Raw genomic sequence first — 27,204 nt, forward strand, 5'->3', positions numbered from 1 at the left:
ACTAAACACTTCCTTAGATGTTGAAACTAATGTTTGTTTTTTTATCTTGAGGTTAATGAGACTTCCCATACATATATAAGTGCACATAAATATGACTGTATGAAATTTGCATGTACATTTTTCTCTGAGAACATATATTTACATGCTTTATTGTGATTCACTAGAACACAGATTAAAAAGCATAAGTACTGAGAAGTACTTACCTGCTGATACTTTATTCCAAAATGGCGAAGCTAAATTTCTACAACATAGTTAATAATTCAGTTCAATCATGTTCAACAGTTAATTCAAGCACGAGAAAGGGCACCAAATGTAAATTAAGAGACAGATGCACATGCAACTGTTTGGAACAAAGATTTCAAAAGCAAATGAGTAGAGTCTCTGGATGGAATAGGAAATAAAATGGAAGGGGAGATCCCTCCATAAATACAGGTAGTCCTCGATTTACGACCACAATTGAGCCCAAAATTTCTGTTGTTAAGTGAGACATTTGTTAAGTACATTTTGCCCCATTTTACAACATTTCTTGTCACAGTTGTTAAGTGATTTTCTGCAGCTGTTAAGTTAGTAACCTGGTTCTTAAGTGAATCAGGCTTTCCCATTGGCTTTGCTTGCCAGAAGGCTACAAAATGTGATCACATGACCCCGGGGGCACTGTGACCGTCACAAATATGAACAAGTTGGCAAATTTCTGAATCTTGATCACATGACCACAGGGATGCTGCAAAGGTTGCAACTGTGAAAAACGGTCTTGTCACTTTTTTACAGTGCCGTTGCTAACTTTGAAGGGTCACTAAACTGTTGTAAGTACCTTTGCTCAGCCTCCCTTTATTTCCCCCCCCCCGCCCCATTTTTTCTCTTCTGTAAATGCTCATAAGACATACAGTGCAATCCTATCAGGTACATCTATATAAAATGATTGGGGTAGCTCTGCCTTACCAACGTTGATCTTTGATATCAACGGACATTCTGGCTGAAGAACCATCACTTCTAAAGCCACGATCGCATGCAAGTTGCAGCCATGTTTTAACAGGATATGTTGCATTGTTACCAAACACTTCATTTTCATTTCAGTGCCTTTTTGAGGTCCAAGTGGAGAGGAAATGAAGTAAGATAAGAGTTGTATGCTATTTACGCAGTCAGGGAAACATTTTAAAAAATTATTATATACCTTTCTAATGGAGGTTTATAAAAATTTTAAAAAAATAGTAATATAAAAACTGGGTTTCATATGGCAGGGCAGGAAGTAAGCATATGCAAAATTCTTAAGCGAATGAAATGTTTTGTGGTTTACCCTTGCTTCTTGCAGACACAACCATCTTTATATATTGATCCTGCTGTGGTATTTCAGGTATGTTACAGCACTGCTGCTGAAAACTGAGTGTGTAGTGTGCACTGCATAGCTTTTCCTTTGTTTTAGCCTCTTCTATCTCTGCTGTAGTTTTACATTAATTTCTAGATCATCTCACAGTTGCAGTATGAACACATTTACTTAGAAGGGGAATTTGGAGTGGAAAATATATAATTTCACCTGATCAGGACAGCTGCATGTGGTGTGCATAAAATTTGAAGAACAGATGATAACACTTGTCCTCAAATACAATTAGAGAAAAATCTTTGTGCTGATTAAAACATAGAGTGACCTATAACAAACACGAGTTTACAAATTACCAACTACACAACAATATATTATCTTAAAGTTTTCTTAAAGCAACACGAATCCCCCACGACTCACTGAACTTTCCTGAACTTTCACAATTTTCCCTACCCCCTGTTTTCATCAAATGTGGACACCATCACCATGTATGATTCAAACTAAATGTCAGTGGTAATTGGCTCCAAGCTCCTCCCATGCAAGATTCTTAAACTCTTATTTGGCCTATACAAGCAGGGATTCACCTGACTTCTCATGGATATAATTATATTTATAGAATTTATATATTTATAATAATGCAATAATTGCCATTATATAATGACATTATACTTTTTTGTATATAAGAATTTTAGTTTATTAGACCTTCTAGAACACAGATAGACTCTAAATCTGTCTCTTGTGAGATTTTCCTTTAGTGTCCCTTTTCGTGAATGCTTTGTGTGCTTTTGCTCTCTTACAATATAAAATTTCACTATTTAAAGCTTATGGTATTTGTTTTTTCCTGAATGTTTTAAATCTTTATGCCTGTTTTAGGAGCTTAAAAGAAAGCAGAGCTTACAGTCAGTGGTGGGATTCAGCCAGTTTGCACCACTTCGGTAGAACTGGTAGCTAATTTTTTGTTGCCCAGGCCCAGAATGGACTTCCGGAAGCGGCACCCACACAAACAACCGGTTGTTCACATATTTGAATCCCCCCACTGCTTACAGTCATTTTTTTAAAAAAAAGATCATTAAATTTAGAAACAATGCTGTGGAAGATCCAGCAGTTAGGCTACATTTCTACAACAGTTAATGACCTCAAGATTGCTTCCTCAGTTTTTTTAATTATTTTATCACTGCACATTAAAAGCTACTTGTAATTCCAAATTACACACAGAGCTACCCCTGAAAAATATAAATAAGATATTGCGGCACTATGTCGCTCATATTTCATGTCCTTTAAACAAATAAAATATTACCTTGAAGATTATAAATGTTTTATTTGGCTGCTATCATCTATATTTATTATAAAGTATATATATTGCAAAAAACAAATAAAATAATAATCATAATAAACATAACACACCAAAAATAACTGTGCTTGAAAAGGAGAAAGTATGGATAATTGATGTGGCAATACCAGGGAATGGTAGAATAGAAAACAAAAAATTGGAGATCACAAAGATACAAAGATCACAAAGTGTTAAAAGTAAAATTGAAAAATTATGGCCTAAGCCTGCCTAGGTGGTTCCAGTGGCTATCAGTACATTGGGTGCCACACTTAGAATATCTGCACATTGACACAATTTTCATTTGTCAATTGCAAAAGGCCACATTGCTTGGGTTCACACACATACTATGCAGATGCATTATGATGTTCTAGGTTCTTGGAAGAATTTGATGCTTATGAAGGCCAAATGCAGCTAAAGAATTGGCAGCTGTGACTTCACATTGTTGTAAAAAGAAAACAATAAAATTTCCATCTGTTTTATAAAAGGCCACACCACTTGGAACTGCACATATTATGCCAATACATTGCACTTCCTAGGTTCCTGGGAAGAACTCGATTTGCATGAAGGCCAATACCAGCTAAAGAATTGGCAGCTGTGATTTCACATTATTGTGTATACAATAATAAAATAAAGCCCATCAGGCCATTTAGAACATCTGTTCAAATATTGTGTAGGGGACAACTGTCTGTTGGCTTCATGGGATCCAGATATAGTTTTGAGATGGATTCAAGAAGATACTACCATGTAGATTAATTAACTAATGTAATCACTTTATTGCATCATTTAATTGAAACAAACAACTCAGCATACAATAGGTTAGAAAAAATCATAATCTTCCTCCAATGTATTCATTATGTATGTTCAGCATGTTCCAGTAGAATGTACATAACCCTGATTGAGTCAAGATATTCTGCAGCTTTTGAGTTCCTCCAAAAGAAATTTCTCTGAATAAATCAATGTCAATTTTAAATACTCTGAATCCTTAACAGAATGCCTTTTCCTTTTGTTAAACAATGAGTTGGATTCAAAGTTGCACATGCAAAAATCTGATTGTACATGGAATCTTCCTGCTGTGGATGTAATTGTAGAACTACGTGGAGCATCTGGAGTAGCAGACAGGATGCATAGCTCTGTGTCCCAAACCGGGGTAAACTTGCTACTGCCAAAATAGGAGAAATGTAAAACTATATGGATACCAAACATGAAATGGTGGAACAAATCTTATTTAAATAAAGGACTTATATTTTCTAAAATTTCTGGTTATATGTTAACTGATGGAAATGCCACTTCTAGTAAAACATTCCAAAGACCTTCAAATGTAGAAGCTTCTAGGTGATTTGGACTAGGTTTAAATGCAAAGACACTATGTACTTTAGGGTCCAGTTAGCAGAAGAAAAGTTAGTGTGATTTCCTATTCCTGGTTTGGCATCCTAACATCTACTGCGCTCCAGAAAGGCTCTTTAGAAGATGTAGGTCTTGCAAGTGTGCTACAAAGAGGAGAGAAAGTTACATGGTGTAGCACTTCATTTTGGATCCTAAGAAAGCATTGAAGCCAGGAGAGCCTGTAGAATGACTCTTCAGAAAAGCATTTCCTTTTCTTAGAGGAAGACATAGAGGCTTAATGAAACTATTCCCCCCCCCCAAAATGGCTTTATCCACTCCAATTCTGGGAAATGGCAAGGAAGAAATCATTTCTTCCAGCCCAGTGAAATAAAATTGAAGGGGCTTCTTTATTCAATTTCTTAGATTTAATCTTTGATTTTCAAGTTAGCCAAAAGCTATGGAATTCCCAGATGATCCAGTATCCTAATACTATCTTGAGCTTTCCGTAATGAGCATCTGAGATCAGCCACTGTTGGGCAGTCTTTGAAATAAAAGTCGGACAGACTCAAAGATATAGCTATACGAAATTTAGAAAAAGTTGAAGCTGCTATGTTTTTATCAGTTGTTTCAGTATATGCAGTATGTTTTTTTAAAAAAAAATCAAATGAATCTCAAATATAGTGTCAGTAGTTTTGGTTTTCATTTTACTCTTAATCTTTTCTTTTCTTATATCATTGTCTCAGAAATCTTGAATCCTCTCTGTTATTCCTCATGGCTTTTCTTCATTTTGTAGTTATGTATTGTTCAGAGAATTTGATCTCTCTAGCAAAATCAGTGCTGCTTCCCTGCCAGATTTGTACAACCAAGCCTTGTTCATGAGAGCTTGTAAATGGGTAGAGGGTGGGATTAGCCCCTCACCCAATATTTTGTCTGGAGCACTGCAAAGGAATGCCTGCCATGTTTGTTAATAATTCTGGAAACTGGATGGGGCAGAAAACTATACAAGTAGTCCCCAACTTACGACCACAATTGAGCCCCAAATATATGCTGCTAAGTGAGAAATTTATTAAGTGAGTTTTGTCCCATGTTACGACTTTTCTCGCCACATTTGTTACCCTCTTAATTTCTTTTGGTGTAAACGAAAAATCTGAATTGAGTTTATGTTATAGTGGCTAATGTCTTCACAATGCTAGGAAAGGTCTTTTTCCAACCTGGTTAAAGATGTAAGGATCCCTTTACTTCTTATCTTTTTGCTGCTTTCTCTTTAAAAAAAACCTTAATCAGTGCATTGCTACAGTTCTTAAATTAGTAACAGGGTTGTTAAATGAATCTGGTTTCCCCATTGACTTCGCTTGTCAGAAGGTCGCAAAAGGGGATCATATGACTCTGGGACACTGCAACCATCATAAACGTGAGTCAGTTGTCAAGCATCCGAATGGAAATCATGTGATCATGGAGATGCTGCAATGATCATAACTGTGATAAATGGTCATAAATCACTTTTCGCAGTGCTATTGTAAATTACTAAATGAACTGTTGCAAGCTGAGGACTACCTATACTCTCATTCATACAGCTCTCTCTCAGATCTCCTGGCTGAATGTATGGACTTTTTTTTTTTGCAACAATTGAGCACTCATATTTTCAGGCCAATGTCTGAAGAGGACTGAGGTTAGTCACATATTCACCAATTGTTCTGCCCAACATAAGAGAACAGACAATCTTCTCCTTTTCTGCCTGTTACAGTGGGTACCAGCATCCTTAATTTCACAGCAGTTGAAAACAGGATATCTCTTTTTCTGCCCTGCACACGCGGGTAGGGAAAGATTCCACACCCAAGTTGAAGGAATTTTAAAATATTTCCATTCATCTCTTAAGTTGGCTCCATGTTAGAAAGTAATGAAATAAGTGTGGTATAATGGTGGCTTTCATTTGGTTTGGATCTATTCCATTCTTGTTTTATCTTATTTGAAGAGACTGTGGCTTTTTATATCAGATGTGGTAGTGAAACAGATGTCTTAAAAAGGTTATAAACTTTAGCTGTCTCAATGCACAATAAAAGTATAGTTAGACCCAGATTTCTTGGCAGTTTTTGTCCATTTTCTTATATTTATTTTACTTTATGTTCTTTTATTGCTGTGCATTACAGCCTATGTTTCTATTCATAGTACATTCAGAGTGGCTGTTTAGTGGCTTAGGCAAGTGAAAATTTTGACAATAATGTATATATTTTTATTCAGCTACATAATTATTACTGAACTTATCCCAGTGGTATTTAAAAGAGAAAGGGCTTCAGTTCCTTGTGCCAACTTAATTCTTTAGATTTATTGCTCTTGTATCACAAGTTATATGTCTGCTTTTCATATAAATAATTTGTGTAATAATTGCATACCAACACTTTCTTCACAAAAAATAGGACACAAAAATAGCTTCCCTGGAACGTAATATCAGAGATCTCGAAGATGAAATACAGATGTTGAAGACAAATGGAGTTCTGAACACGGAAGATCGAGAAGAAGAGATCAAACAAATAGAAGTTTACAAGAGTCATTCCAAGTTCATGAAAAATAAGGTATGTGCAGCTAAGAAAACAAGACTTATTAAAATTCTGATTTTTTGAAGGAGATTGATGTCAACAAAAGATCTGAAGAGGAGTATCTAGTATTAAAGAAAAAATTCCTGGTAAACAAGGTAGATTTTTCCCCTCTTTTGTAATTCACTTGGTGAGAGAAGTTTCTACATATATCTTAGGTACAGAGGCAACCTTTGTTAGAGCCATGTCAAGCCAGTGTGAAAAATGTGCCTTATTTTGAGGGCATTCCCTGAAGGAAACCATATTAAATTGCCACAGAACAAGTACTTTTGTCCCCTTGAATAAAAATCATGACAACAGCATTCCTGTTATCAGTTCTTGGCTATCTCTCCTTGCTGAATAATTATAGCAAAGGCACCTGTGGGACTGGAAAGCATTCAGAGGTCCTTCAGGAGATTTTCCATGTTTGCAACAAACAGCCATCAATTGTTTTCAATATTAGCAAGCAATGCCATTTATAACTCTTCAGTTAAGATATGATGCAAGTAGAATAAAATGACCATAAGTGCAGACATAAAAGGCTTGAGTGATGTCTCGTAAGTCTGATACTCAAAACTCTTATGATAGTTGTTAACCATCCAGATTTATACTCTGTAAGATGGGTGTCTATATAAATGTTTTAAACAAATCAAGAAACAAGCAAATCTATGCTTCCTTGATTGTAGGAATTACTATATATATGGTTCATAATAAATCATTTCATTCTGCGGGTTATATATTAATTGGAATCTCTTAACATAAATAGGAAAATTGTAGTGATTTTGTGAATAAGGGACTCAATGCAATAAATTCTCCCACTGTTACAGAGAAAATCAGAGCAAAATGTTTGTATATGGTTGTTGGTCACAGCCATCTGATCAGTGCTTGGATAATTGTGCCTCATTCTGATGAAAGCCTGCCTAACCTCTGTCAGCAGCCCTGTCCTTCTTCTGACAATTGAGATTTGTAGCAAAAGATCCTACTTCTGCCATTCATCACAGGACCTTTCAAGGTGGAAACAATATTTATAATGCTGTCAGCAAGGAGATCTCATTATACCCCATCTGTCCAACCTGAGATCACTGATAAAGAAACCCTGATAAATATAAGTTCTGACTGATAGCAAACAGTAGAACAAAGCTCCTTTCATGGTCAACAACTTAAGGTGTTATAATACTTTTGGGGGGGGACACTTGGATTTAAGAAATAACTATTTAAGTTCTTTCCAATTTAAATGGAAGAAGAGCATATGTTGCTAAAGATAATCTATTGTGGAACATTGTTAATGTCCCTGAAAAGCTAGGCTACATCAAAGTTTGGGGAGGGGGCACAGAAATCAAAGACATTAACAACAAACAGATCCCCAAATATCTAGATGAAATGACAAGAATGGAAAAATAGGAGCAGGTAATTTGGTGGTTCCATCTTGCATGATTGCTTTTGGCTCTGATGGCAAATTAAGGGGTCACTTGGTATTTGCAAGCTGTAGGATAGCATGCTAATGTCTCCAAGACAAAAAGATGTTGGAATTAGCAAAACACACACAAGTCAAGAAGCAACTTGCAAAAAAAAGACATAATGATTGCAGTTACAAGGAGAAAGCAATAGCACCCTTTGATCGCCAATTAACTGATTAACATAATGAAAACTACTTAATGGGCATACGTAACCGTACTTTCAACTGGGAAACTGAGCATCCTAGATCAAGCTAAGCCCAAAAACACTTGAGAATTCTTGGAAGCCTGACACTCAGACAAATCAGCCACCAAAGGCACATGTAGATAAACATCATCTATGTAACATTAAAAAGAAACAATAAAAAACTAAAAAGGGACCAGAGGATCAGAATACCTGCTCACCAGCAATCAACACCCAGATTAAACAGATTAACATCAAGGTTAACATTAGAACAGGGGTCTTCAAACTTGGCCCTTTTATGACTTGTGGACTTCAACCCCCAATTCCTAGGCTGAGGAATTCTGGGAGCTGAAGTCCACAAGTCATAAAAGGGCCAAGTTTGAAGACCCCTGCATTAGACCAACAATCAAGCCGTAAACAATAACCCAATCAAGGAACTACCAGCTCAGACAAACAAACAATAAACAACAGTCTAATCAAGGAACTACCAAGACCTCTCCCACCAGCACAGACAGGGCAAGCCACTACTATACAAACAGAGAGCAAGTCTACTCCCTTTTAGCACTAATGATGTTACCTCATTGGACAAAGAAATTTCTGCAAGAAAGCAGCCAAGCTCAGAAAAGCATGGAGGCCCCCACAATGAATTCTTAAATAAATCTAGTACTGTAGCACTTAGAATTTTTTTAAGACTTATCTGGTCTGGTTCCACTATTTGAGATGGAATAGATCTTGGGGCAGAAAGGTTTTACATGGAACTACTCGGTTGCTTCTGCTGAAAAATGTTTTTAAAAATTGCCCTTTTGGAATGAATGCAGAAAATTTTATTCTTTTCTTGCTATGACACGCTGACACCATCATGTTCAAGATCAATTTATATGAGACTCCTCTGGAATGAGATTGTGCTATGAGATTCCAGCATTGTAGAAAGAGGAAGGCAGGGTTGGTTTAGTTGATTTTGTTTAGACTGCCAAAGCTGTTGTTTATGAAAGGAACATCTTAACATATTTTATGTTAGAATTTATATTACTATATCATGCAATTTGTTTTTACATTCTGTATGTATCATGTTTAATCCTAAGTACTTGTTGCAGAGTTGCACACCTCTCAGAATCAGCTGATTGGATTGGCCTGCAAATAACAAAGAAATAAATATGCAGATAAGAAATGAAGAAGGAAGAAAGTAGAAAAAATAAATGGAAAACATATCCCAGAGAATTTTCATGCCATTTTTTTACATCCCCAAATCTACCATTTTCTCTCCCTTTAGAGACATTACAAGAAACATTATTTGTTAAAAAGAATTTTACCATCTTGTATGAAGCAGGAAAGATTCATCAGAGTAGATCTGAAATGCTTTAGTTTGTGAATGGCAAAACTCTTTGCCAGCTTGCAAATCATATTGAGAATATAAAGAAATGTATAGCATACCTGAAATGAAAATGATTCCATATTCTTTGAACAATTGGCTATCAGAGTTTTGTGAGTTGAATCATCAATAAAAATAGGAAGATCCTTTGATAGAGATTAGGCTGTGCGATACCATCTGGGACTAATATAAACCACATGCTGCAGTATGTATTGGTGTCAACTTTCCTTCCATTTGTATTGTGTAATATTACTCTCACCTTATTTTTTATTCCAGTTTTGGCTGTTTGTCTGTAGTGACACATAAAGGGTTGTCAGTTTTGTCATCAATGCATTGGTGATATTACTCATTTTCACTTCTCCAAACGAATCTTTTCTACAATTTTGTGCATTTGAATATTATGGTTCAATTATATCCTTTAATAATTTATTTTGTGAATGTTTCTTTTTCATTGTTATGCTTTCTCTTTGATCCCAATTAGTTGTTCCTTTCTTCTGTGGTCTTTCGGGGCAGAATCTGCCTTCAATTAGTTTGAACTTCTCTGAGTACGGGAAGTTCACTGAGACTTCATTCCTAATCATGTATAATCTTTATAAATTATTATATAAAAAAGATTTTAAAAATCAAGCAGGATAATGGTTCTGATGTAGATATATGAGTTTGATTTTTACTATAGATGTTTCACATGTGCAAGTATATATAATATACCTTTTGGATTTAATTCTGAAAGAATTCATTTTGTATTGTGAACTAAAAAAACCCAGTATGGAATTTACAAGAAACATTTCCTTCTAATGTGACTTGGTGGTATTAAAGCTGATAAATATTGTACTTTACTAATTTGGAACATGTGGTCTATAAATCACTATAAATCTGTGATTAAATTCCAGATTTTGTTGGCCACATTCTCATTTTAAACCCTTTTCCATTCTCAAAATGTAGTGCAGAATGAACAAAATCCACAACTAGAGAAAGATGGCAACCATGACCTGGATGACTGAGAATCTCTGTAGACACATGGCTTCAAACACATTCAGAGATTCTTTGCTGTTCAGGTTGAATATTTTATTGCATATGATTTTTGAGGAAACCTTAACAAAAAATTTGGAGTCTTAAGTTTATTATGATTGTGACAATGGAAATCTATATAGGAATTGAGCAGAGTTTTCCTTCACAATTATCTATTCTTTGATATTCATGAATAAAATGAATTCACCAGTGTTAAGATCATATAAAGTTCCCTTACATTACTGATACTGCTAAGATTTTTTTTTTCATTCCCTACTGGAATGAATTTTTCTGGGAGCTAACTGGAGATGTTAAGTTCAGGCAATCTTCTTCCTGAGCCCTTCCTCAGACTCATGTGCATATTAATATTACATGTTTATGTATTTATATTACTTATTGTACATGTAATGTGGTCATTCAGCTAATTTTCATGTTCTTTTCATGGTTTTCAAGAGAATAAAGACTGTAAACAGTAGGAAAACCACAAATGTACACAGATATTCCAAACACATTTGAAGTTTTATATTTAGAGGCACAATCATATGTACAGGCCATTATTAGAAAAGTCAGTGCTTGAGTACTGAGACACAGTATTGGTAATACTGTGAGAATCATATGAATCATATACCTGCTAAATTGTCACAGGAGCTGCTTGGGCTTACACTGATTCCATAATACTGGTTCAACTGAATATTAAAACAGTGTCCTAATAAAAAGCAGTTTGATAGAGGAATGAATTGCTGAGACCAGGTGAAATTGCTGAAATGTTCAAGTGGAAGCTAGACAGCCATCTGTCTGAGATTATTTTAATTTGGATTCCTGCACTAAGCAGAATGTTGGACTTGGTAGCCTAAATAGTTGATTAGGTTATTATAATGTTCTAATACTTAATTGCTTGTTCCATGTAATGGCCAGTTATTGGGTCTTGGATGGGAGGAGGGCAACAATATTTTGATTGGCTTCCATTGACTCAGCTATGGAACTTCTGTATCCAGAAATCCTATAGACTTAGGACAGAAGAAGCAATATAGCTGTAGTTTTTCCAAGATTATTATCTTGGAATATTTTACTTTCATTTTGTATGTTACCTCCAATTTGTTCAAATTATGAACAGTAGTCCCAAAGTTGGTCAAATTAAATATACGTTGTCCATCTGAATGTAATTCAATATGCTTTGTCAGCTTCTCTACTTCCCCTAAGGAAATACAGTGTTTGTTAACATTAATTGTTCTCCCTTTCATTTTTTTGCAGATTGACCAATTGAAGCAGGAGCTTTCAAAGAAAGAATCAGAACTTCTTGCCTTACAAACTAAGCTTGAAACCCTTAGCAATCAGAATTCAGATTGCAAGCAACATATAGAAGTGCTTAAAGAGTCGCTTACTGCCAAAGAACAGAGAGCTGCCATACTTCAGACAGAGGTAAGGTAGTTTCTTAGCATCTAATAATTATTCAGTATAATTGTTTAATTAATGGAGTGTGTCTGAATTAAAGATGACATTCAGGTTACAAATCTGTGCAAAGTAACTTTAAAAAAAATGGCTCCAAATTAGTAAAATAGTTTGATGCCAAGATCAGCTCTTTAATACTTGCAAATTTTCTACTAAACTTGCTAGCAGATGTTTTTTTTTAAATTAGAAGATTTCAGCTGGAAACCCACAATAGGTATATGTACCTACAATTTAATTTCTCCTTGCTGCTAATATACAATTATTTTCATTTTTCTCTTTTATAAGAATGCTTCAGTTAAACCTATGGAATTGGCACATAGTTCAGAAGGATATATAGATTAGTAAGAAGAATTTAGTAACTGTAAGAAAAAAAATGTTCAAAAGAACAGCCAAATGATTAATTAATGGGGAAAGATTCTTCTGACTTTTAAAAAGGTTAATATTTCCAATGGATGACCTCTGAATTTGCTCAAAGCTGTTATTGCAAAGAAAGCATTGCTCCATTGTTGACATCTTCCACCTCCTAAAAGAAAAATTGCATAAGGTCGACTTAACATTTCCCCCTTATTTTGGGAAAAGTTGCATCAGGAAAGAAATTTGGAAGAAAAATAAAGCCATCTAGGGAATCATTCAAGTATTCTTTTCCTGCTCCAAGATGGCTTGTATATTGTTGTTGAGGATATGTCTGTGCATATTCAAAACTTGTGTTCCTTGTTTTTCTCTCCCCCTTTCCCCTCAACTCTGTTGCTTTTCAACTGCTAAATTTCAGTTTCCTTTTGCAAAATCTTGACTACAATGGTGACTTTGAATAAAATTATTCACCCCATTGCAAGGGTTTACATGTGCATTGTTGTCATGGCATAACATATCAAAATCTAATTTCCAAAACCATACAATAACTTACCAAGGGCAACAGAAACTACTAAGTTCAATTCATAAGGAAGTTGACAAGTAGCAAAGGCTGTAGCAGAGATATAGTACTCTCCTTTAGTGACTGTGATGATGGCCAGGGCTAGGAGTGGATAATAGTATATTAAAACAGTGTATTAAAAATCACATTGAGGTTCATTGACTCTATTGTCTGCATTTTATTTTCTCTTATATTGAGGGGGTGCATGTTGGCATCACTGAATGATGCAAATGCAAATTGAATTTATTTGTTGTTTTAAATTTGAGGCGGAAAAGCTTAAGAAAAATAGGCCAGTAGTTTGAAACTTCCATTACACTCCATGCATTACTGAGGGTGTTAATTATAGTTTTGGGATGTCCCTTAGCATTGACATGGACTTTCAACCCATGATTCTGTGATGTTTTATAATAGAAATTATATTTAATATCTTATTTTAAGATCATGCTGACAGTTATTTAGTTTATTATTCATTAAAGTTGGTGACAAACAATGTGAAATTGCTGGTCACGTTTTCTGAAGCAGTCTATAGGGATGGTAATTAATTACTTCATACAGTCTCAGTAATTATAAGAGCTATTATTATAGCAAATTAAGCAGGAAATCAATTGAAGCACAGTTTCAATTTGTAGAGTATTGCTGATGTTTCCTTATTACTATGGAAGTTGCTTTTTAAACATATAGAACCACTTGTTTGATTATAAACCAAGTGTAAAATTAATAGTCATTTGAAAGGACATGCTTTAAATGATAAAACAGGACCAAAGTTAATGAAAATGATTCCATAATTTTATGAAGAACAGCTGACATATTAAGTTTTTTTAATGAAACCAAAACAGAAAATAAGGGTAACATTTCATATGCCTTGATTTTAAATAAATATACCTTGAATGCAAATTACTTTTTGGTACTAGTTACTTTGCTGTAACCCTCTCTAAGAGGTTTACAGATTCAGCCTACTGCCCTCAGCAATTGGGATCCTCATTTTACCAATCTCAGAAGGATGGAAGGCTGAGTCAACCTTGAGTTGGTGAGATTTGAACTGCCAAACTGCTGTTAAACTTATTAAATATCAAAAGCAGCTTTTGAATCAATTTAATGGGTTTATCACCCTTGGAAAACAGATTTATCATGTAATATATGCATGAATGTGTGTGTACGAGTAAGTAGGTAGTGGAACCTTTTGAATTTGCAGTGTTTCATTTCCTTCTGTTGTGTCAAGATTACAGGATGAAAAAACTCTATGCTTGCAACATGCTTTAATGCTCTTGGATAAGATTCCTTCAGTACTATGTTGGGGTCCTATAACTGGATAAGACTATAGTGTATTTCAATTGTCTTGGGGCATTTCCTAATAATAAATATTAAACTACCTGCCTTTTTTGGAGGAGGTGTATGTATGTGTGCGTGACTGCAGCTAGTTCAGATAATTAAAATTTAGGATCTGATGTTATGCATAAGTCTTGCTAAAGATGTTACAAATAGGCCATGTTCACTCAAATTTCAATTATACATGTGAGCACTCAATTTCTGAAGAGGAGCTGTGTATCAAAAAATTGAAAATTGATGAAGCGGAATCTAGAAAAAGAAATAGAGAAGGGGCAAAACCTCTCAGAATGTCTGTGGAAGCATTTGAAATTTGGCAAACATTCCATGAAAAAATATCACCAAAAGGATGCCAGAATGATGGATGGACCCAAACAAAGAAATGATCAGAGGGTTAGAAAGCTTTATTTGTAAAAGTGCCCAAATGAGAGAAAAATGTAACACAAACTGCATAAATGAAAACTACAAAATGAAAAGAAGGAATAAACAAGCCCCCCCCAAATTTATTTTTTTCCTTTATTTCTAAAACATACTGTAAAGGTAAAGGTAAAGGTTCCCCCGCACATGCGTGCTAGTCATTTCCAACTCTAGGGGCTGGTGCTCATCTCCGTTTCAAAGCCAAAGAGGCAGCATTTGTCCGAGGATGTCTCCGTGGTCATGTGGCCGGCATGACTAGACGCCAAAGGCGCATGGAATGCTGTTACCTTCCCACCGCAGTGGTCCCTATTTTTCTACTTGCATTTTTACGTGCTTTCGAACTGCTAGGTTGGCAGAAGGTAGGACAAGTAACAGGCACTGACTCTGTTACGCGGCACTCGAGATTCGACCTGCCAAACTGCCAACCTTCTGATTGACAAGCTCAGCGTCCTAACCCACTGAGCCACTGTGTCCCTAAACATACTGTAAATTCCAACAAAAATGAAATTTCTTTTTAATAATTTTTAGAACTATAAAAAACAGGGTATCAAGGCAACTAGATCACTGGATAAAGACAGACAGAAGGCAGCTGTTTTTATTGGAAATTAAAAATTACGTAGTATCTGTCCAGATAGTTATCTCTAGAACTCTTTTAAAAAAATGAAATATGAAATTTTGATGTAAAATGTGACTTCTAAAAAACCTCTGCAGTTTGTCCCCAACACCTCTCCCCTTAGAAGTTGGGACAGTGATCACCAGACATGAGTGCTGTATTCTATGTGAGATAAAGGCCATGCAATTCTAAATACCAGTTCATAGGAAGCAATAGCACAAGAAGGCATAGTTCGTATGTCCCATGTGTGGGTTTCTCATTACTGCTTGTTACCCACTGTGGGAAACAGGTTGCATTGGAAATTATTGTTTCTTAGAATTTGGAAAGTATGCCTCAGGATATTCAGGCTAAAATTTGCAATTGCCTGTTTTGTGGCCACATAATACTAATATTTAATCTATTGCTGTTCCATTCCCCCCCCCTTTAAGTATTATTTCCAATGGCTGGAAAATTGATATAGCTGTCCATCTCACGTTTATGACTTTGAGTGGTATACAGAGTTAAAAATACAGAACAAAGCAATAAAATAATAAAATCCAGTGAAAAACTATTAACATCTTTAAAAACAATAAAATCCATTAAAATTCATTTGAATGTGATTGGTGAGATGCTTCATTCACTTACTGATGTAAATTTATTGCAATCCAGTCATACATATGGCTTCCTTTAAACTCGGATCCCTTCATTTTGCACATTGTTTCTGATCTACTATTGTTAATGTTACTTATCGTGATCACGAGTTTCATGAGGGCTTTTTTTGGTGTATGTATATGCATCTGTACTGATTCAGTTCAAAAATATTTCTGCAAGATAATTAGGATTCTGAATCAGTGTATTTCTTAAGTGGCCAAAGGCAGAAATGTCTTCTAGTAAAAAGAAAAGATTTTTCAGAAGTGTAGAAGTGTAGTAGATGGGCTTTTGTTAGTTGTCCTACGAATCCCCAAATATGTGCCTAGGCAAATTTTGATTGAATCAGTCCAGTGATTATGTTATATCAGAAATGCTAACAGATAGTCAAAAAAGTTGTCATGGTAATATACATATTTTTTTTCTAATTATTGTAATCCTTCCACTCCAACTAATATATGCAGCATCTGTTATTTTGCAAAATGCTAACTCTGTTCTGATTTGGAAACCAGACTGAAAAACAGAATGCGTAGCATAATAAACACAAAAGAAAGAGAACTATGAAATGAGGTGGATGATGAGTCATTTCAACTAGAGACACAGATTCATTGCTAACAATGTCAAGAAGTGGAAATGTAAGACCAACTATATAATCAATATCTGCCCCTTTGTTTTTTTAAAAAGAAAGTCTTGATTCTACTTTTCAGTGATTTTAGCCAGTAAAAGAACAGTAATAACAACAATTCGTATGCATAACCTCAAGAGAAGGAAGGTCTTTGTGTGTGCTTTTAAAAAAAACACAAAAAACCTTACGCGGTAGAAAAGGGCTGTAGTATCATAAAGACTAGTTAATAAATCCAGGCCTTTGGTGTAGCTGTGACTGAGTAGCACTTGAAATGTCTCTTCAGCAACAAAACAACTAAAAGCAAAACTGCTGAAAATAAATTCTGCCAAGAACATCCCTTAATTTACATTTCTACTGCAAATGCTTGTGATCTTCTCTGCAAAAAACCTCATCAACTGACAGAAGATAATTCAGTAGAATAAACCATCAAACCAGAATAAACAGAATAATGATGTGAGAGTTGCACTGGTTCTCATTTCTTCTGGGCCCATTGCAAGATGCTGGTTATCATCTTTAAGGCCCTTTATGCCTCATTACCTTCAAGCTGTAGTGTTGGAGAAGGCTTCTGTGTGCATTCCTTGGACAGCAAAGGTGATAAACAGGCTGGAGCATATAAAATCAGACATATCACTGGAGGGCAAAATCGTAAAGTTCTGCCTTTTTTTATTTCAGCCATGTCATGCAATTTAAACTTACTGAAAAAGGCAGTTTTGCTCAGAATGGCTAGAGATAAAAGGAAACGAGGTCACCACAAAACACAGTGACTAGACACCATCAAGGCAGACATCAGCCAGAGCATAAAATACCTGAAAGAAGCTATACAAAATTGGGAAAATGTGAAGAGAGCTGGCTCATAACATCGCCAAGAATCAGACATGATTGAATGGATAGCATCCCCACTTTCCGGATTTCCTTTTTCTAGTGAAATCTTCCCACCCAGTTTGTGTCAACTGGGAGGAAAAGCTTTGTGTTCCCATCTCTGGAGGCTGTGCTGGGCAAGGGGCTGTAAATGAAAGGCTGTTATTTTCAGCCCTCTTTCTCTGGGACAACTTGTGCTTGTGCTGGAGACTGTGGGAACCAAACACAGCAGGGAGGGGAAGTTCACGTGGGATGAAAGTAAGCACTCCTATCCAGGGCTGGGATGGCCATTAGAAAGAAATATTTCAAAGTGACCTCACCCTAATTGGCTTGCTATAAATCTGCCTGGAAACTTTTCCTTTTTCAAGATTATGTTTTTACCCTGACCAGCATTAAAGACATTTTTTTTAAAAAAAATCCATGAGGTCCTCCTTGAATTTCATTCAGTGACTTTGGAAACTTGGGCCATCTGGTGACAGGGTTCTTTGGTCCTGGATGGAATGGCAATCTATGGCTCCTTCTGGACTTGTGGCTCCTGCCAGAAGAGCAGATGGCAGCTGTGCCTAGGAGGGCCTTTGCACACCTTTGGTTGTGTGTCAGTTGTGTCCCTTCCTAGACCAGGAGACTCTGTTCACAGTCACTCATCCTCTCTTGATCTCTTGTTTGGATTACTGCAACACTCTCTTCATGGGACTCCCCATGACCCTGACCATGTTGATTTTTTATAAGGCCTTGAAGACCTGGCTTTGTCCCAGGGCTCATTAGTGTGCGAAGGGCCCCATTTCCTGACTATATTAACATCTATAATAACATTTTTTTTCCTTGACTGCTGTATATATTTAATTTTGTACTACAGTATACCGTAACTGTTTTTGCTTGGTGATTGTTTCTCAACCAAAGGGATTTGTTTGAGATGAGTGACTATAAAAGTTGAATGAATGAAAAGCAAACAAACAATCATTTTATTGAAGTCTGAGTAACTCTGGCTTCCCTGATCATGCCTAGCTGTGAAAAGATTGATTATTATTGATTATATGATCTCTATGAATCTTGGAAATAAAGATAATGCTAAAGACTGGCTCTTTGTTTTCCAACAACGTACCCTCTTATTAGTTCATTTTTGTAAAATAAAAGAGTCATTAAAATTACACTCAGATGAAGTGGGGATCCTGGCAGGTATCAAGATAAGTGTATGGAAACTTTATCATTAAGGCCAAAAAATACTTTGCAATTGTCTACCTTAAGCTTTAAATCCTGGGTGGGCATGGTTGGTGGCTTCCATGCAGTTCTTGGCCACAAATAGTGTTACCTTGAAAGGCACAACTAGCCCTTAATGTAGTTATGCAATAGTCAGAATTTAAAATTAGATTGCTAGGTTGTGACTATTAGTAATGATAGGAAACAGGTCAATTTAGCCTGTCAGGGCATTTCCCAATATCTGCATTAACATTATTGTGTAGTGGGTTCTGGAGAGCAGGAAGGACGCTGAGACGCTGAGTACAACATAACAGCTCTTTATTTGGTGGAAGTGACTGTACTGAGGAATAGGGGCTACCTGCACTCCTTATATACCTGGCCAGGTACACAACCAACCAGCTGGATTGAACCTCTGTTTCCCGCGAAAACTACTTCCCGCCAAAACAGTTACAGTTCAACGCCTCCTGGTGGTGACTCTTATACAAGTTCTTTAGATGTTCCTAAAAGCCTAATACATAACACACCTTCCCCCTTAAGGATGAAACAATACACATATACAACTATTACATTCATGGCAACCAATCTTCCCAATGGACCTAGCCTGGACACCAACCTGTCCCAAAGTCTCTTGTCCAGGTTGGAGAACTTGCAGAGGTGGGTGGCCTGTCGAAAGGCCACGATAAACTCTGACGCAGATTCGCCCGGCTGTTGTACCCTCTGGTCAAAATGGAACCGCCAGGCCAGCTCGGACATTTGGGGCTTGAAATGCCTGTTCAGCTTTTGCGTGAGGTCTCTGTATGAGACGGTTTCGATCGGCGTCAGTGCGAATAGGCTTTTGGCCAAATAGAATGTGGCAGGCCTGCTTATGCAAAGAAAGGTCACCACTTTAGGCCATCCTCAGCAATTTGGTTTGCCCGGAGATAGTACTCGACTTGCCCCAGGTGTGATGGCCATCGTTCGGGATGGCAGATGTTGAATTCTCTGGGCTGGCCGACCTTTGGCATCTTCCTCTTGTTCTCAGATCCTGCTCCGATGACTCAGACGGTTGGTTCTGAGTATGTGAGGCCACTAGCATGGTGACTAGCCGGCTGTAGAAGGGGGGGGAAGATGCCTCTTCCCTCCAGCATGCGAAGCCGTCCCCTCGTGAATTCAGCTCTTTAATGCAAAGCAGGATCCCACCGTCATTGCCACTATTGTGTAGTGGGTTCTGGAGAGCAGGAAGGATGCCGAGACGATGAGTACAACCTAACAGCTCTTTATTTGGTGGAAGTGACTGTACTGGGGAATAGGGGCTACCTGCACTCCTTATATACCTGGCCAGTACCTGGCCAGGTACACAACCAACCAATCGGATTGAACCTCTGTTTCCCGCCGAAACTGCTTCCCACCAAAACAGTTACAGTTCAACGCCTCCTGGTGGTGACTCTTATACAAGTGCTTTAGATGTTCCTAAAAGCCTAATACATAACAAACATGCCTTCCTCCCATGATTTAATCACCGTCATTGCCACTATTGTGTAGTGGGTTCTGGAGAGCAGGAAGGATGCCGAGACGATGAGTACAACCTAACAGCTCTTTATTTGGTGGAAGTGACTGTACTGGGGAATAGGGGCTACCTGCACTCCTTATATACCTGGCCAGTACCTGGCCAGGTACACAACCAACCAATCGGATTGAACCTCTGTTTCCCGCCGAAACTGCTTCCCACCAAAACAGTTACAGTTCAACGCCTCCTGGTGGTGACTCTTATACAAGTGCTTTAGATGTTCCTAAAAGCCTAATACATAACAAACATGCCTTCCTCCCATGATTTAATCATGTAGAAAATATGTTAGCATACATTGTGCCACCCACAGATGAGCTTTGCTGCACCTAAGGAATGAGATTGGGCAGTTGTAATATGGGGCAACTGCATGAATATTTATGCTTGTCTCTTAAGATGGCTCTCTTTTTTATTTCTTGTAATAAATTGTTTGAAATTGTGTCTTTAGTATCTCAGTGATCAAATTCTTAGCTTTATCCAAATATTTAAATTACACCAAAGGATTGCTTAATCCTCTAGTAGAGAAAGGCCCAGAGTCACTTTAGATAGTAAGATTGGCAGCATATAAATTTGATAAAAAGTGCGGCATCCTTTTTGATGCATGAACTTTAATGTCAGAACATTGGTACTTTAATTCCGAGACTTTAGATCTCAACCTTTATAATGAATATATTGGAATTTTGATTTGTTTTTTTTTTTTTTTGCCTTAGAGTCACTGTGGACTCTGGGCAACTGCTTGTAGTTTTCCTGGCAAGATTTCAGAAGTGGTTTTCCAGTTTCTGCCTGGTAGAGCCAAAGGAGAGAGACTGGCCCAGGGTCACCCAGCTGGATTTGTACCTAGGCAGGACCGGAACTTCTGGCTTCCCAGTTTCAAGCCTGATGCCTTAACCACTACACCAAACTGGCTTTCTACATTGGAATTCATGTGCTCATTTATTTTATTATGTATGAGTGCCTTTGCCCTCAGGTGGGCAATTTTCCTGTGTAGATTAGCAACAGTCTAAGTCATTCCCTTCTTTGTATGCACTAAAAACACAGCTCACATTGCTCTTGCCTGCCTGATCACTTACAACTGTACTTTTAGTAAACAAAGAGCCAATTCAGATGGACCTAGAAAAATGTGATTTGTTTCTGATTGCTAATTACACATAGTTATGGGAATATTTCAGTTTGATTCCTGGGTGTGCCTAATGGAATTGTGGTAGACAGTTGATTATTATAGCACAGTTGTTTCTTGAAGGAGATTTTTAACTCCTAGAAGTTCTATTATGTCATTAAGTTTTCCACTGGTGTGATAAGAAACAATTTTCAAGGGAGATTATGAATTGTTTCATGCAAGATGGATACCATGAATACAAGTATTATTTTTTTCTCCCTGTGGCCTGGATATTATCTGTCCTGATCTTGGGTCTAATCTGGATGACTTGTCTTTCTAGGCTTTTTTGCCAGGTAACTGACATTACCATCAGCAAGAGAGGATGTTAATCCATTAGGGGGGTTTGGTAGAGATTTCAGCTTCCTTGAAGTGAAGAATTGTATGGTACGTGTGGCCCTACCTGGCCTGGTCATCTGATCCATTTCTAAATTTGACCTTCTCAAGTATGAACAGATGATTCCAGGCAGGGGAAGGCTTATTCCCAAGATAAAGCAAAACCTGTATAGATAATCAGTTACTGTAGAAATAAAAAATAACTTTATTCAAAGAAGTGGATGAGTCTGGGAATGTCTTTACTAAATGCAGCTTCTGCAGGCATATGACCACAACTGAGCCCAAAATGTACATTGTTAAGCAAGATAATTGTCAAGTGAGTTTTGTCTCATTTTATGACTTTCTTGCCACATTCATTAAGTGAATCACTACAGTTGTTAAATTAGTAATACAGTTGTTAAGTGAATCTGGGTTCCCCATCAACTTTGCTGGTCAAAAGGTGACCACATGACTCTAGGACACTGCAACCAGGATAAATATGATTCAGTTGCCAAGGATCCAAATTTTGATCATGTGACCATGGGGACGCTGCAATGATCATAAGTGAAAAATGGTCATAAGTCACTTTTTCAGGGCCATTGTAACTTCACACTGTACTAAATGAATAGTTGTAAATCAAGGATTACTTGTATCACTGTAACTGAATGAACTGCTTTGTGAGACTTCCGGTTTTGTGTTGTAGCGAGACGGATGTAGGAAGGCAGGGCTCTGCCTTCCATGCCTGATTTTGTCCTGCTGGGGGCCCTAAAAAGGGCCTAAAGTTGCCTCAAAGAGGCGATGAAGAGGAGGCGTGTCTCTTCAATCTTGGAGAGATGGCAGTCTTTCCCTTCCAAATTGGCAGGGGAAAGACTGACTACATTCCTATGGTCAGCCATTAGCTGCTGACAACTGAAGAAGAAAAGCACCAATTAACACATCATAAACACCATGTTTAGGAACTGGGTGAGAATATTGATCCTTTCTTTACTATTTTACAACTGAATTTCCTGGGAAAGACTCCCAAGAAGCTAAACCTCTGAATGTGAATGGAAGTGGCTTTTTAATTTCTATGTGGGACAGAAATATACAATATTGAAGTAGAAGTAACATAAACCTACAGTTTTGAAATCTGAGAGCTGAGATAATTGTTAAGATTTTCTCTTTGAAAAAAGAACATTGAGGTGAAATGTAAAAAATCAATCCTTTGTTTTAAGAATGGAAAATGGATTTTGACTGACATCTAGTGGTGGATCTGAGTACAGCACTATAACTAGCTTCCTGCCTGCTTGGTGATTCCTAGCCTAAGGGAGAACAGCTGGCAATAAAGGAAAATATTTTGGCATACTTATCACCCTGACCTTGTTGAACTATAAACACCCACTGAGCTTGGACTTTTAATCTCAAGAGCTAGTGGAAGAGAAAGAAAAATTTGACCTTTGATTATGTCTGGCTGGGAGAGACTTTTGAGCTGTTTTCAGGGAGGTTGAACACTTTCAACACTTTGAACATTGTGGATTATAACCTTGCCTGACTGACAATTTTTGGATGCCTGAGACAAAGGATCAGTATAAAATATTGCTTTGGGGACTGGACCTGTATTCTAAAATCTATTGGATTATAAAGGTTGCATATAAAGACCAGAAAGCTAGAGGAAACTTTGTTTTACTCTTACTGAGACTGGTGATATTAGAGGATGTCCAGAAATGATGCCTCAAGAAAAAACAAATATCTTTCAGAAGGAAATATACTCTACAACTAATTTATCGAACAATTGTTGCATACAAAGAGGACATAAAAAGAAACCACAATGAGACTAAAAATAATTTAGATAATATAAATGAGGAAATCTCCAAATTAAATCTACAACTAGAAAGTTCCCAGACAATGTCTACAAAGTATGAACAAATAAAACAGAGATCAGAAGATGAAGCAGAGAAAATGGACCTAGAGATGGAAGAGATGAAAGAAGGAAAATATAAACTACTGTACACAAATAAAATACTGCAAGACCTACCCATGACAATGAAGTTGCAAAAGATCCTTTACCCTTTAAGCTTGCAAGATGCGCCTGATGACAAGGAAGAAGATTTTGGGGAATGGAACATAGAGTTGTCAGGGGAAATGATACAGTTTGGGAGACAAAAGATGAGGGGAGAAATTGAGGGAGAAGGAAGGTGGGAGTTGCTTAAATGGGTGGAATTCCCCCTCAAAAATACCCTACCTAAATTGTCTTCCTCATGCCAAGCAACTTTCATAAAAATAAAAATAAAATTCCTATGCAATTTAATTGCCTTGGCTTGAAGAGCTACTTGGAAAAGAAAGAAAGTGAGAGTTATATTTAAAAAAAATAGAAGATTTGACCTATTAGAGGGGGCATCATATGTTTAAGTACTTGTTTCAATATGGTTAAAAGAATGGATGACCCTTAGATATATTTGGACTTTTATAATGAAAAATATGATTTAGAATTAAAATAGCATTTTTTTCCTCTTCTTTTGATATGGGAAATATGAAAATAAGAGGAGGATTGGTATGAATAAAAGTTTTAGCTATATAAATGTAATTAACATCGAGAAAATAATAATTGACAAAGACACTTTAAATACTGAGGGGAAATTAAACCTTAACAAGAGCATGAAAAACAGGATATTGATTAATGAATTGATATTATTGTTATTTGTATAATATTAGTAAAATAAGATGAAGATGTTTATATCTAACTCTATATATATCAATTGTACCAAAAATTGTAATTGTGTAATGAGGGGAAAATGGAAAAAAATATGGAGAAGAAAGGAGAATCAGGGAAAAAATACTGGATTCTGCAGTACTGAATAGACTTATATTGAAGAAGTTAATGTTAAATATGTAAACCCAGACAACATGTTGTTTACTAAGCTATAAAGATTGTAATTCTTAAAAATTAAAAAAAAACTTTTTTTAAAAAAGGAATGAACTGCTTTGTGAACTTTTGAATAGAAGTAGAAATAAAACATTCACAATAAATATATCCTGATGAGATTGTCTTTCAGGCTAATTTAAATATAGTTTAAAAAAAAGATTGGGAACCAAGATTCCAATTGTACTGCTTTTCTCACACAATAGTGTGGAAGACTTAGTTGGGATCTGGAAATATTTTCTGAAAATGTACAATGCCTAGAAAAAATCTGGCATATAAGGATATCAGGAGTAGGCCAAGCAACTTTTAAAACAAATATCCAGCTTAACTTGTCACTATTCCAATATTCCAATATTAGTGAATAAACATACTGCAGAGAATTTCTAGTTCATCTTTTTACTTAACTTATTGTTCTGCAGATCTGCCATGCTCTAAACATCTGTTTAAGAGGAATTGCATCTGCTTTTGTAGTCTACAGAGAAGACACAAATTTCACTATTTTTCAATTGTGCCCAATTATATAAAGATTCCAGACTGGGGCCATTTAATGATGTGCTATTGCCACAGTGGCAGAATGCAACTGTCTGTTTCATGTTCCTCTCTCCTCCCACCCCCATGGAAATAGGAGCAGAGAATTTAGATTGATGCAGAGAGGACTGTTAAATGTCCCCAGTGACCACCGCATTTCCCCAAATAAACTGCCCCTCACAGCTGCTCTAAGGGAAAAATAAAGCCTAAGTAATCAGAAAATCAATTGCAGATCTCCTGGCAAAATAAACAGTTTGGCCCTTAGGCACATTTGAGTACAATATTAAAGGCTTTAGAAACTTGATGAGGACTGCAACTACTGTGGGTTTCTTCACTCTCTGTTTTCAGCAACAAAGAATTTTCTGTGGGTGAATTTAACGGAGCCCCATGAATGTGCCCAATGCAACCGTGTTTCGGATGCAGATGGCTGCTCTGCAACCCTGCCATGAAGGCTCTAGTAAATAAAAAAAGCCTGTGGACCAGTTGGCACTAACATGCGGGAACAATTTTCTTAGCTTGGAATTGCTGTGGGAAGTAATTACAGTCGCTGAACACACTGAGCCATGAAAGTTGTGGTTGTATATTTGAGAAAAAGGCATAGTGCAGTGCTACTGTGCACAGTAACACCTTGTTATAAATACTGCTTTTGTTAATGCTGTGTTTGTGGAAAGGAGACATGAGTTAATGAATAACTTTATTAAAATAATAGTTGTACTACAAACCCACAGTAAGGAAAATCTTCAAAAGCAAAGACCTTACTACCTCTGGCTGAATTTATTATATAAGAAATTATCAAACCTCTTTGAAAAGGAGGTTAATTTTGCACTTAACCATGAGAAAAAATAGTTCATAAGGAAATCACTGATTAAACAATGGCTAGCATTGAAGTTTTCCTTAAACTGCTTGTTATTTTTGTCTACCATTTATAAAATATACTGAGAGCTTTCTTTTCTGTTTAACGTGGTCTATACTGTTCGGGCAGTGCTTAAGCTTATGAAAAGATCCATGAAATCAGTATATTTCTTTTTCTTTGAACGTTATAGCAATTTATTAATAGTTGTATTCTAATAAGGTCTTAAGAATCCTGGGGATGTCATTGCCCAGTACATCCTTATTAGTGGGATATAAGCAGCAGTATGCTTTGCTTGCAAGGTAATATTTAGATTAGAGATCCTAGTTTACAGAGAATAACCTGCTAAGTATAAAACTGGACTTTGATTGTGCTTGTGGCATTCTGCCCAAAATGTGTCCAAAATGACTTGCATTGTGTCCTTATCGCATATGACATTTGTATGACTAAGGTTGGTGACATAGAAAATAATTCTAAAAACATGTGAACACTTCGTCTGACTAAAACCACTGTGGTTGGTGAAATCATTATGAATGAAATCATCTACTGACAATCATGGTAAATGGTAAATTTTGATGTGGAATGTAGAGTATGTAGAATAGCTGGTAAAGAGCATGACCTAATAAATAAATAAACACTTTGTGAAACTAAGAAATTCAATTTTGGTTCAGAATTGTAACAGAAAGAAATAAAAGTTGTCTGATGTCAGACACTATAGTTGATAAATGCGAGTGAAACTGTAGTTGAATTTTGAATGAAAAGATTACATGCATATTGGAAAATATGAATTTGGTCGTTCAGGTTGTTTTTAATGTATGTGAAAATAACTATTTATAATAGCTAGTTACAAGTTACATTTCAGTGAATGAACAAAAGATGAACTTGGGAAATATTGGGGAACATTTTAAATGAATGTGAATGAGAGAAGAGAATATAGTAATAGTGACTGAGTCATCAGGATATACATAAGCACAAATTAGAATGGTGATTGTATTATGAGTACCCCAAAATGGTCTGTTGGTTTTGAATATGTAGTTTAAGCATACGTTTACTGATGTGTATACAAAGAATCTAAAAGCAAGGATTAATATTTTTTGTTTAAGGTACCAATTTGAGAAACTTAGTGAAGAATACAGTGGTGACAAGAAGTTGCGAATATAGAAAAGTGCATATTTTGGTAACATCAAGATTGGATCTTTGGGGAAAACGAATATGGAAAAATTGTGCCTTTTATGAATAAATGCTAAAAGGCAGATGAATTCATACACAGAATAAATGGAAAGTGGGAAAAAGGAAAGAGGAGGCATTGAAACTCAATATGTTATAAAGAACCACAGAAGGTCT

The 27,204-nt window shown here is 36.4% G+C and overlaps 1 protein-coding gene across 1 annotated transcript in view; it reads left to right on the plus strand.

Moving 5' to 3' along the window:
- ERC2 (ELKS/RAB6-interacting/CAST family member 2) overlaps positions 1-27,204 on the plus strand; it is a gene marked incomplete at its 5' end in the record, with an annotated part of 568,754 nt that overhangs the window by 166,639 nt on the left and 374,911 nt on the right. Inside the window, 2 exons of the mRNA XM_083352921.1 lie at positions 6,383-6,538; positions 11,805-11,972. Of these exons, the coding sequence (XP_083209047.1) occupies positions 6,383-6,538; positions 11,805-11,972 (324 nt within the window). The remainder of the gene's footprint in view (positions 1-6,382; positions 6,539-11,804; positions 11,973-27,204) is intronic.

The sequence above is a fragment of the Vipera ursinii genome (assembly GCF_947247035.1).
Source record: "Vipera ursinii genome assembly, chromosome: 2".
NCBI classification, from domain to species: Eukaryota; Metazoa; Chordata; class Lepidosauria; order Squamata; family Viperidae; genus Vipera; species Vipera ursinii.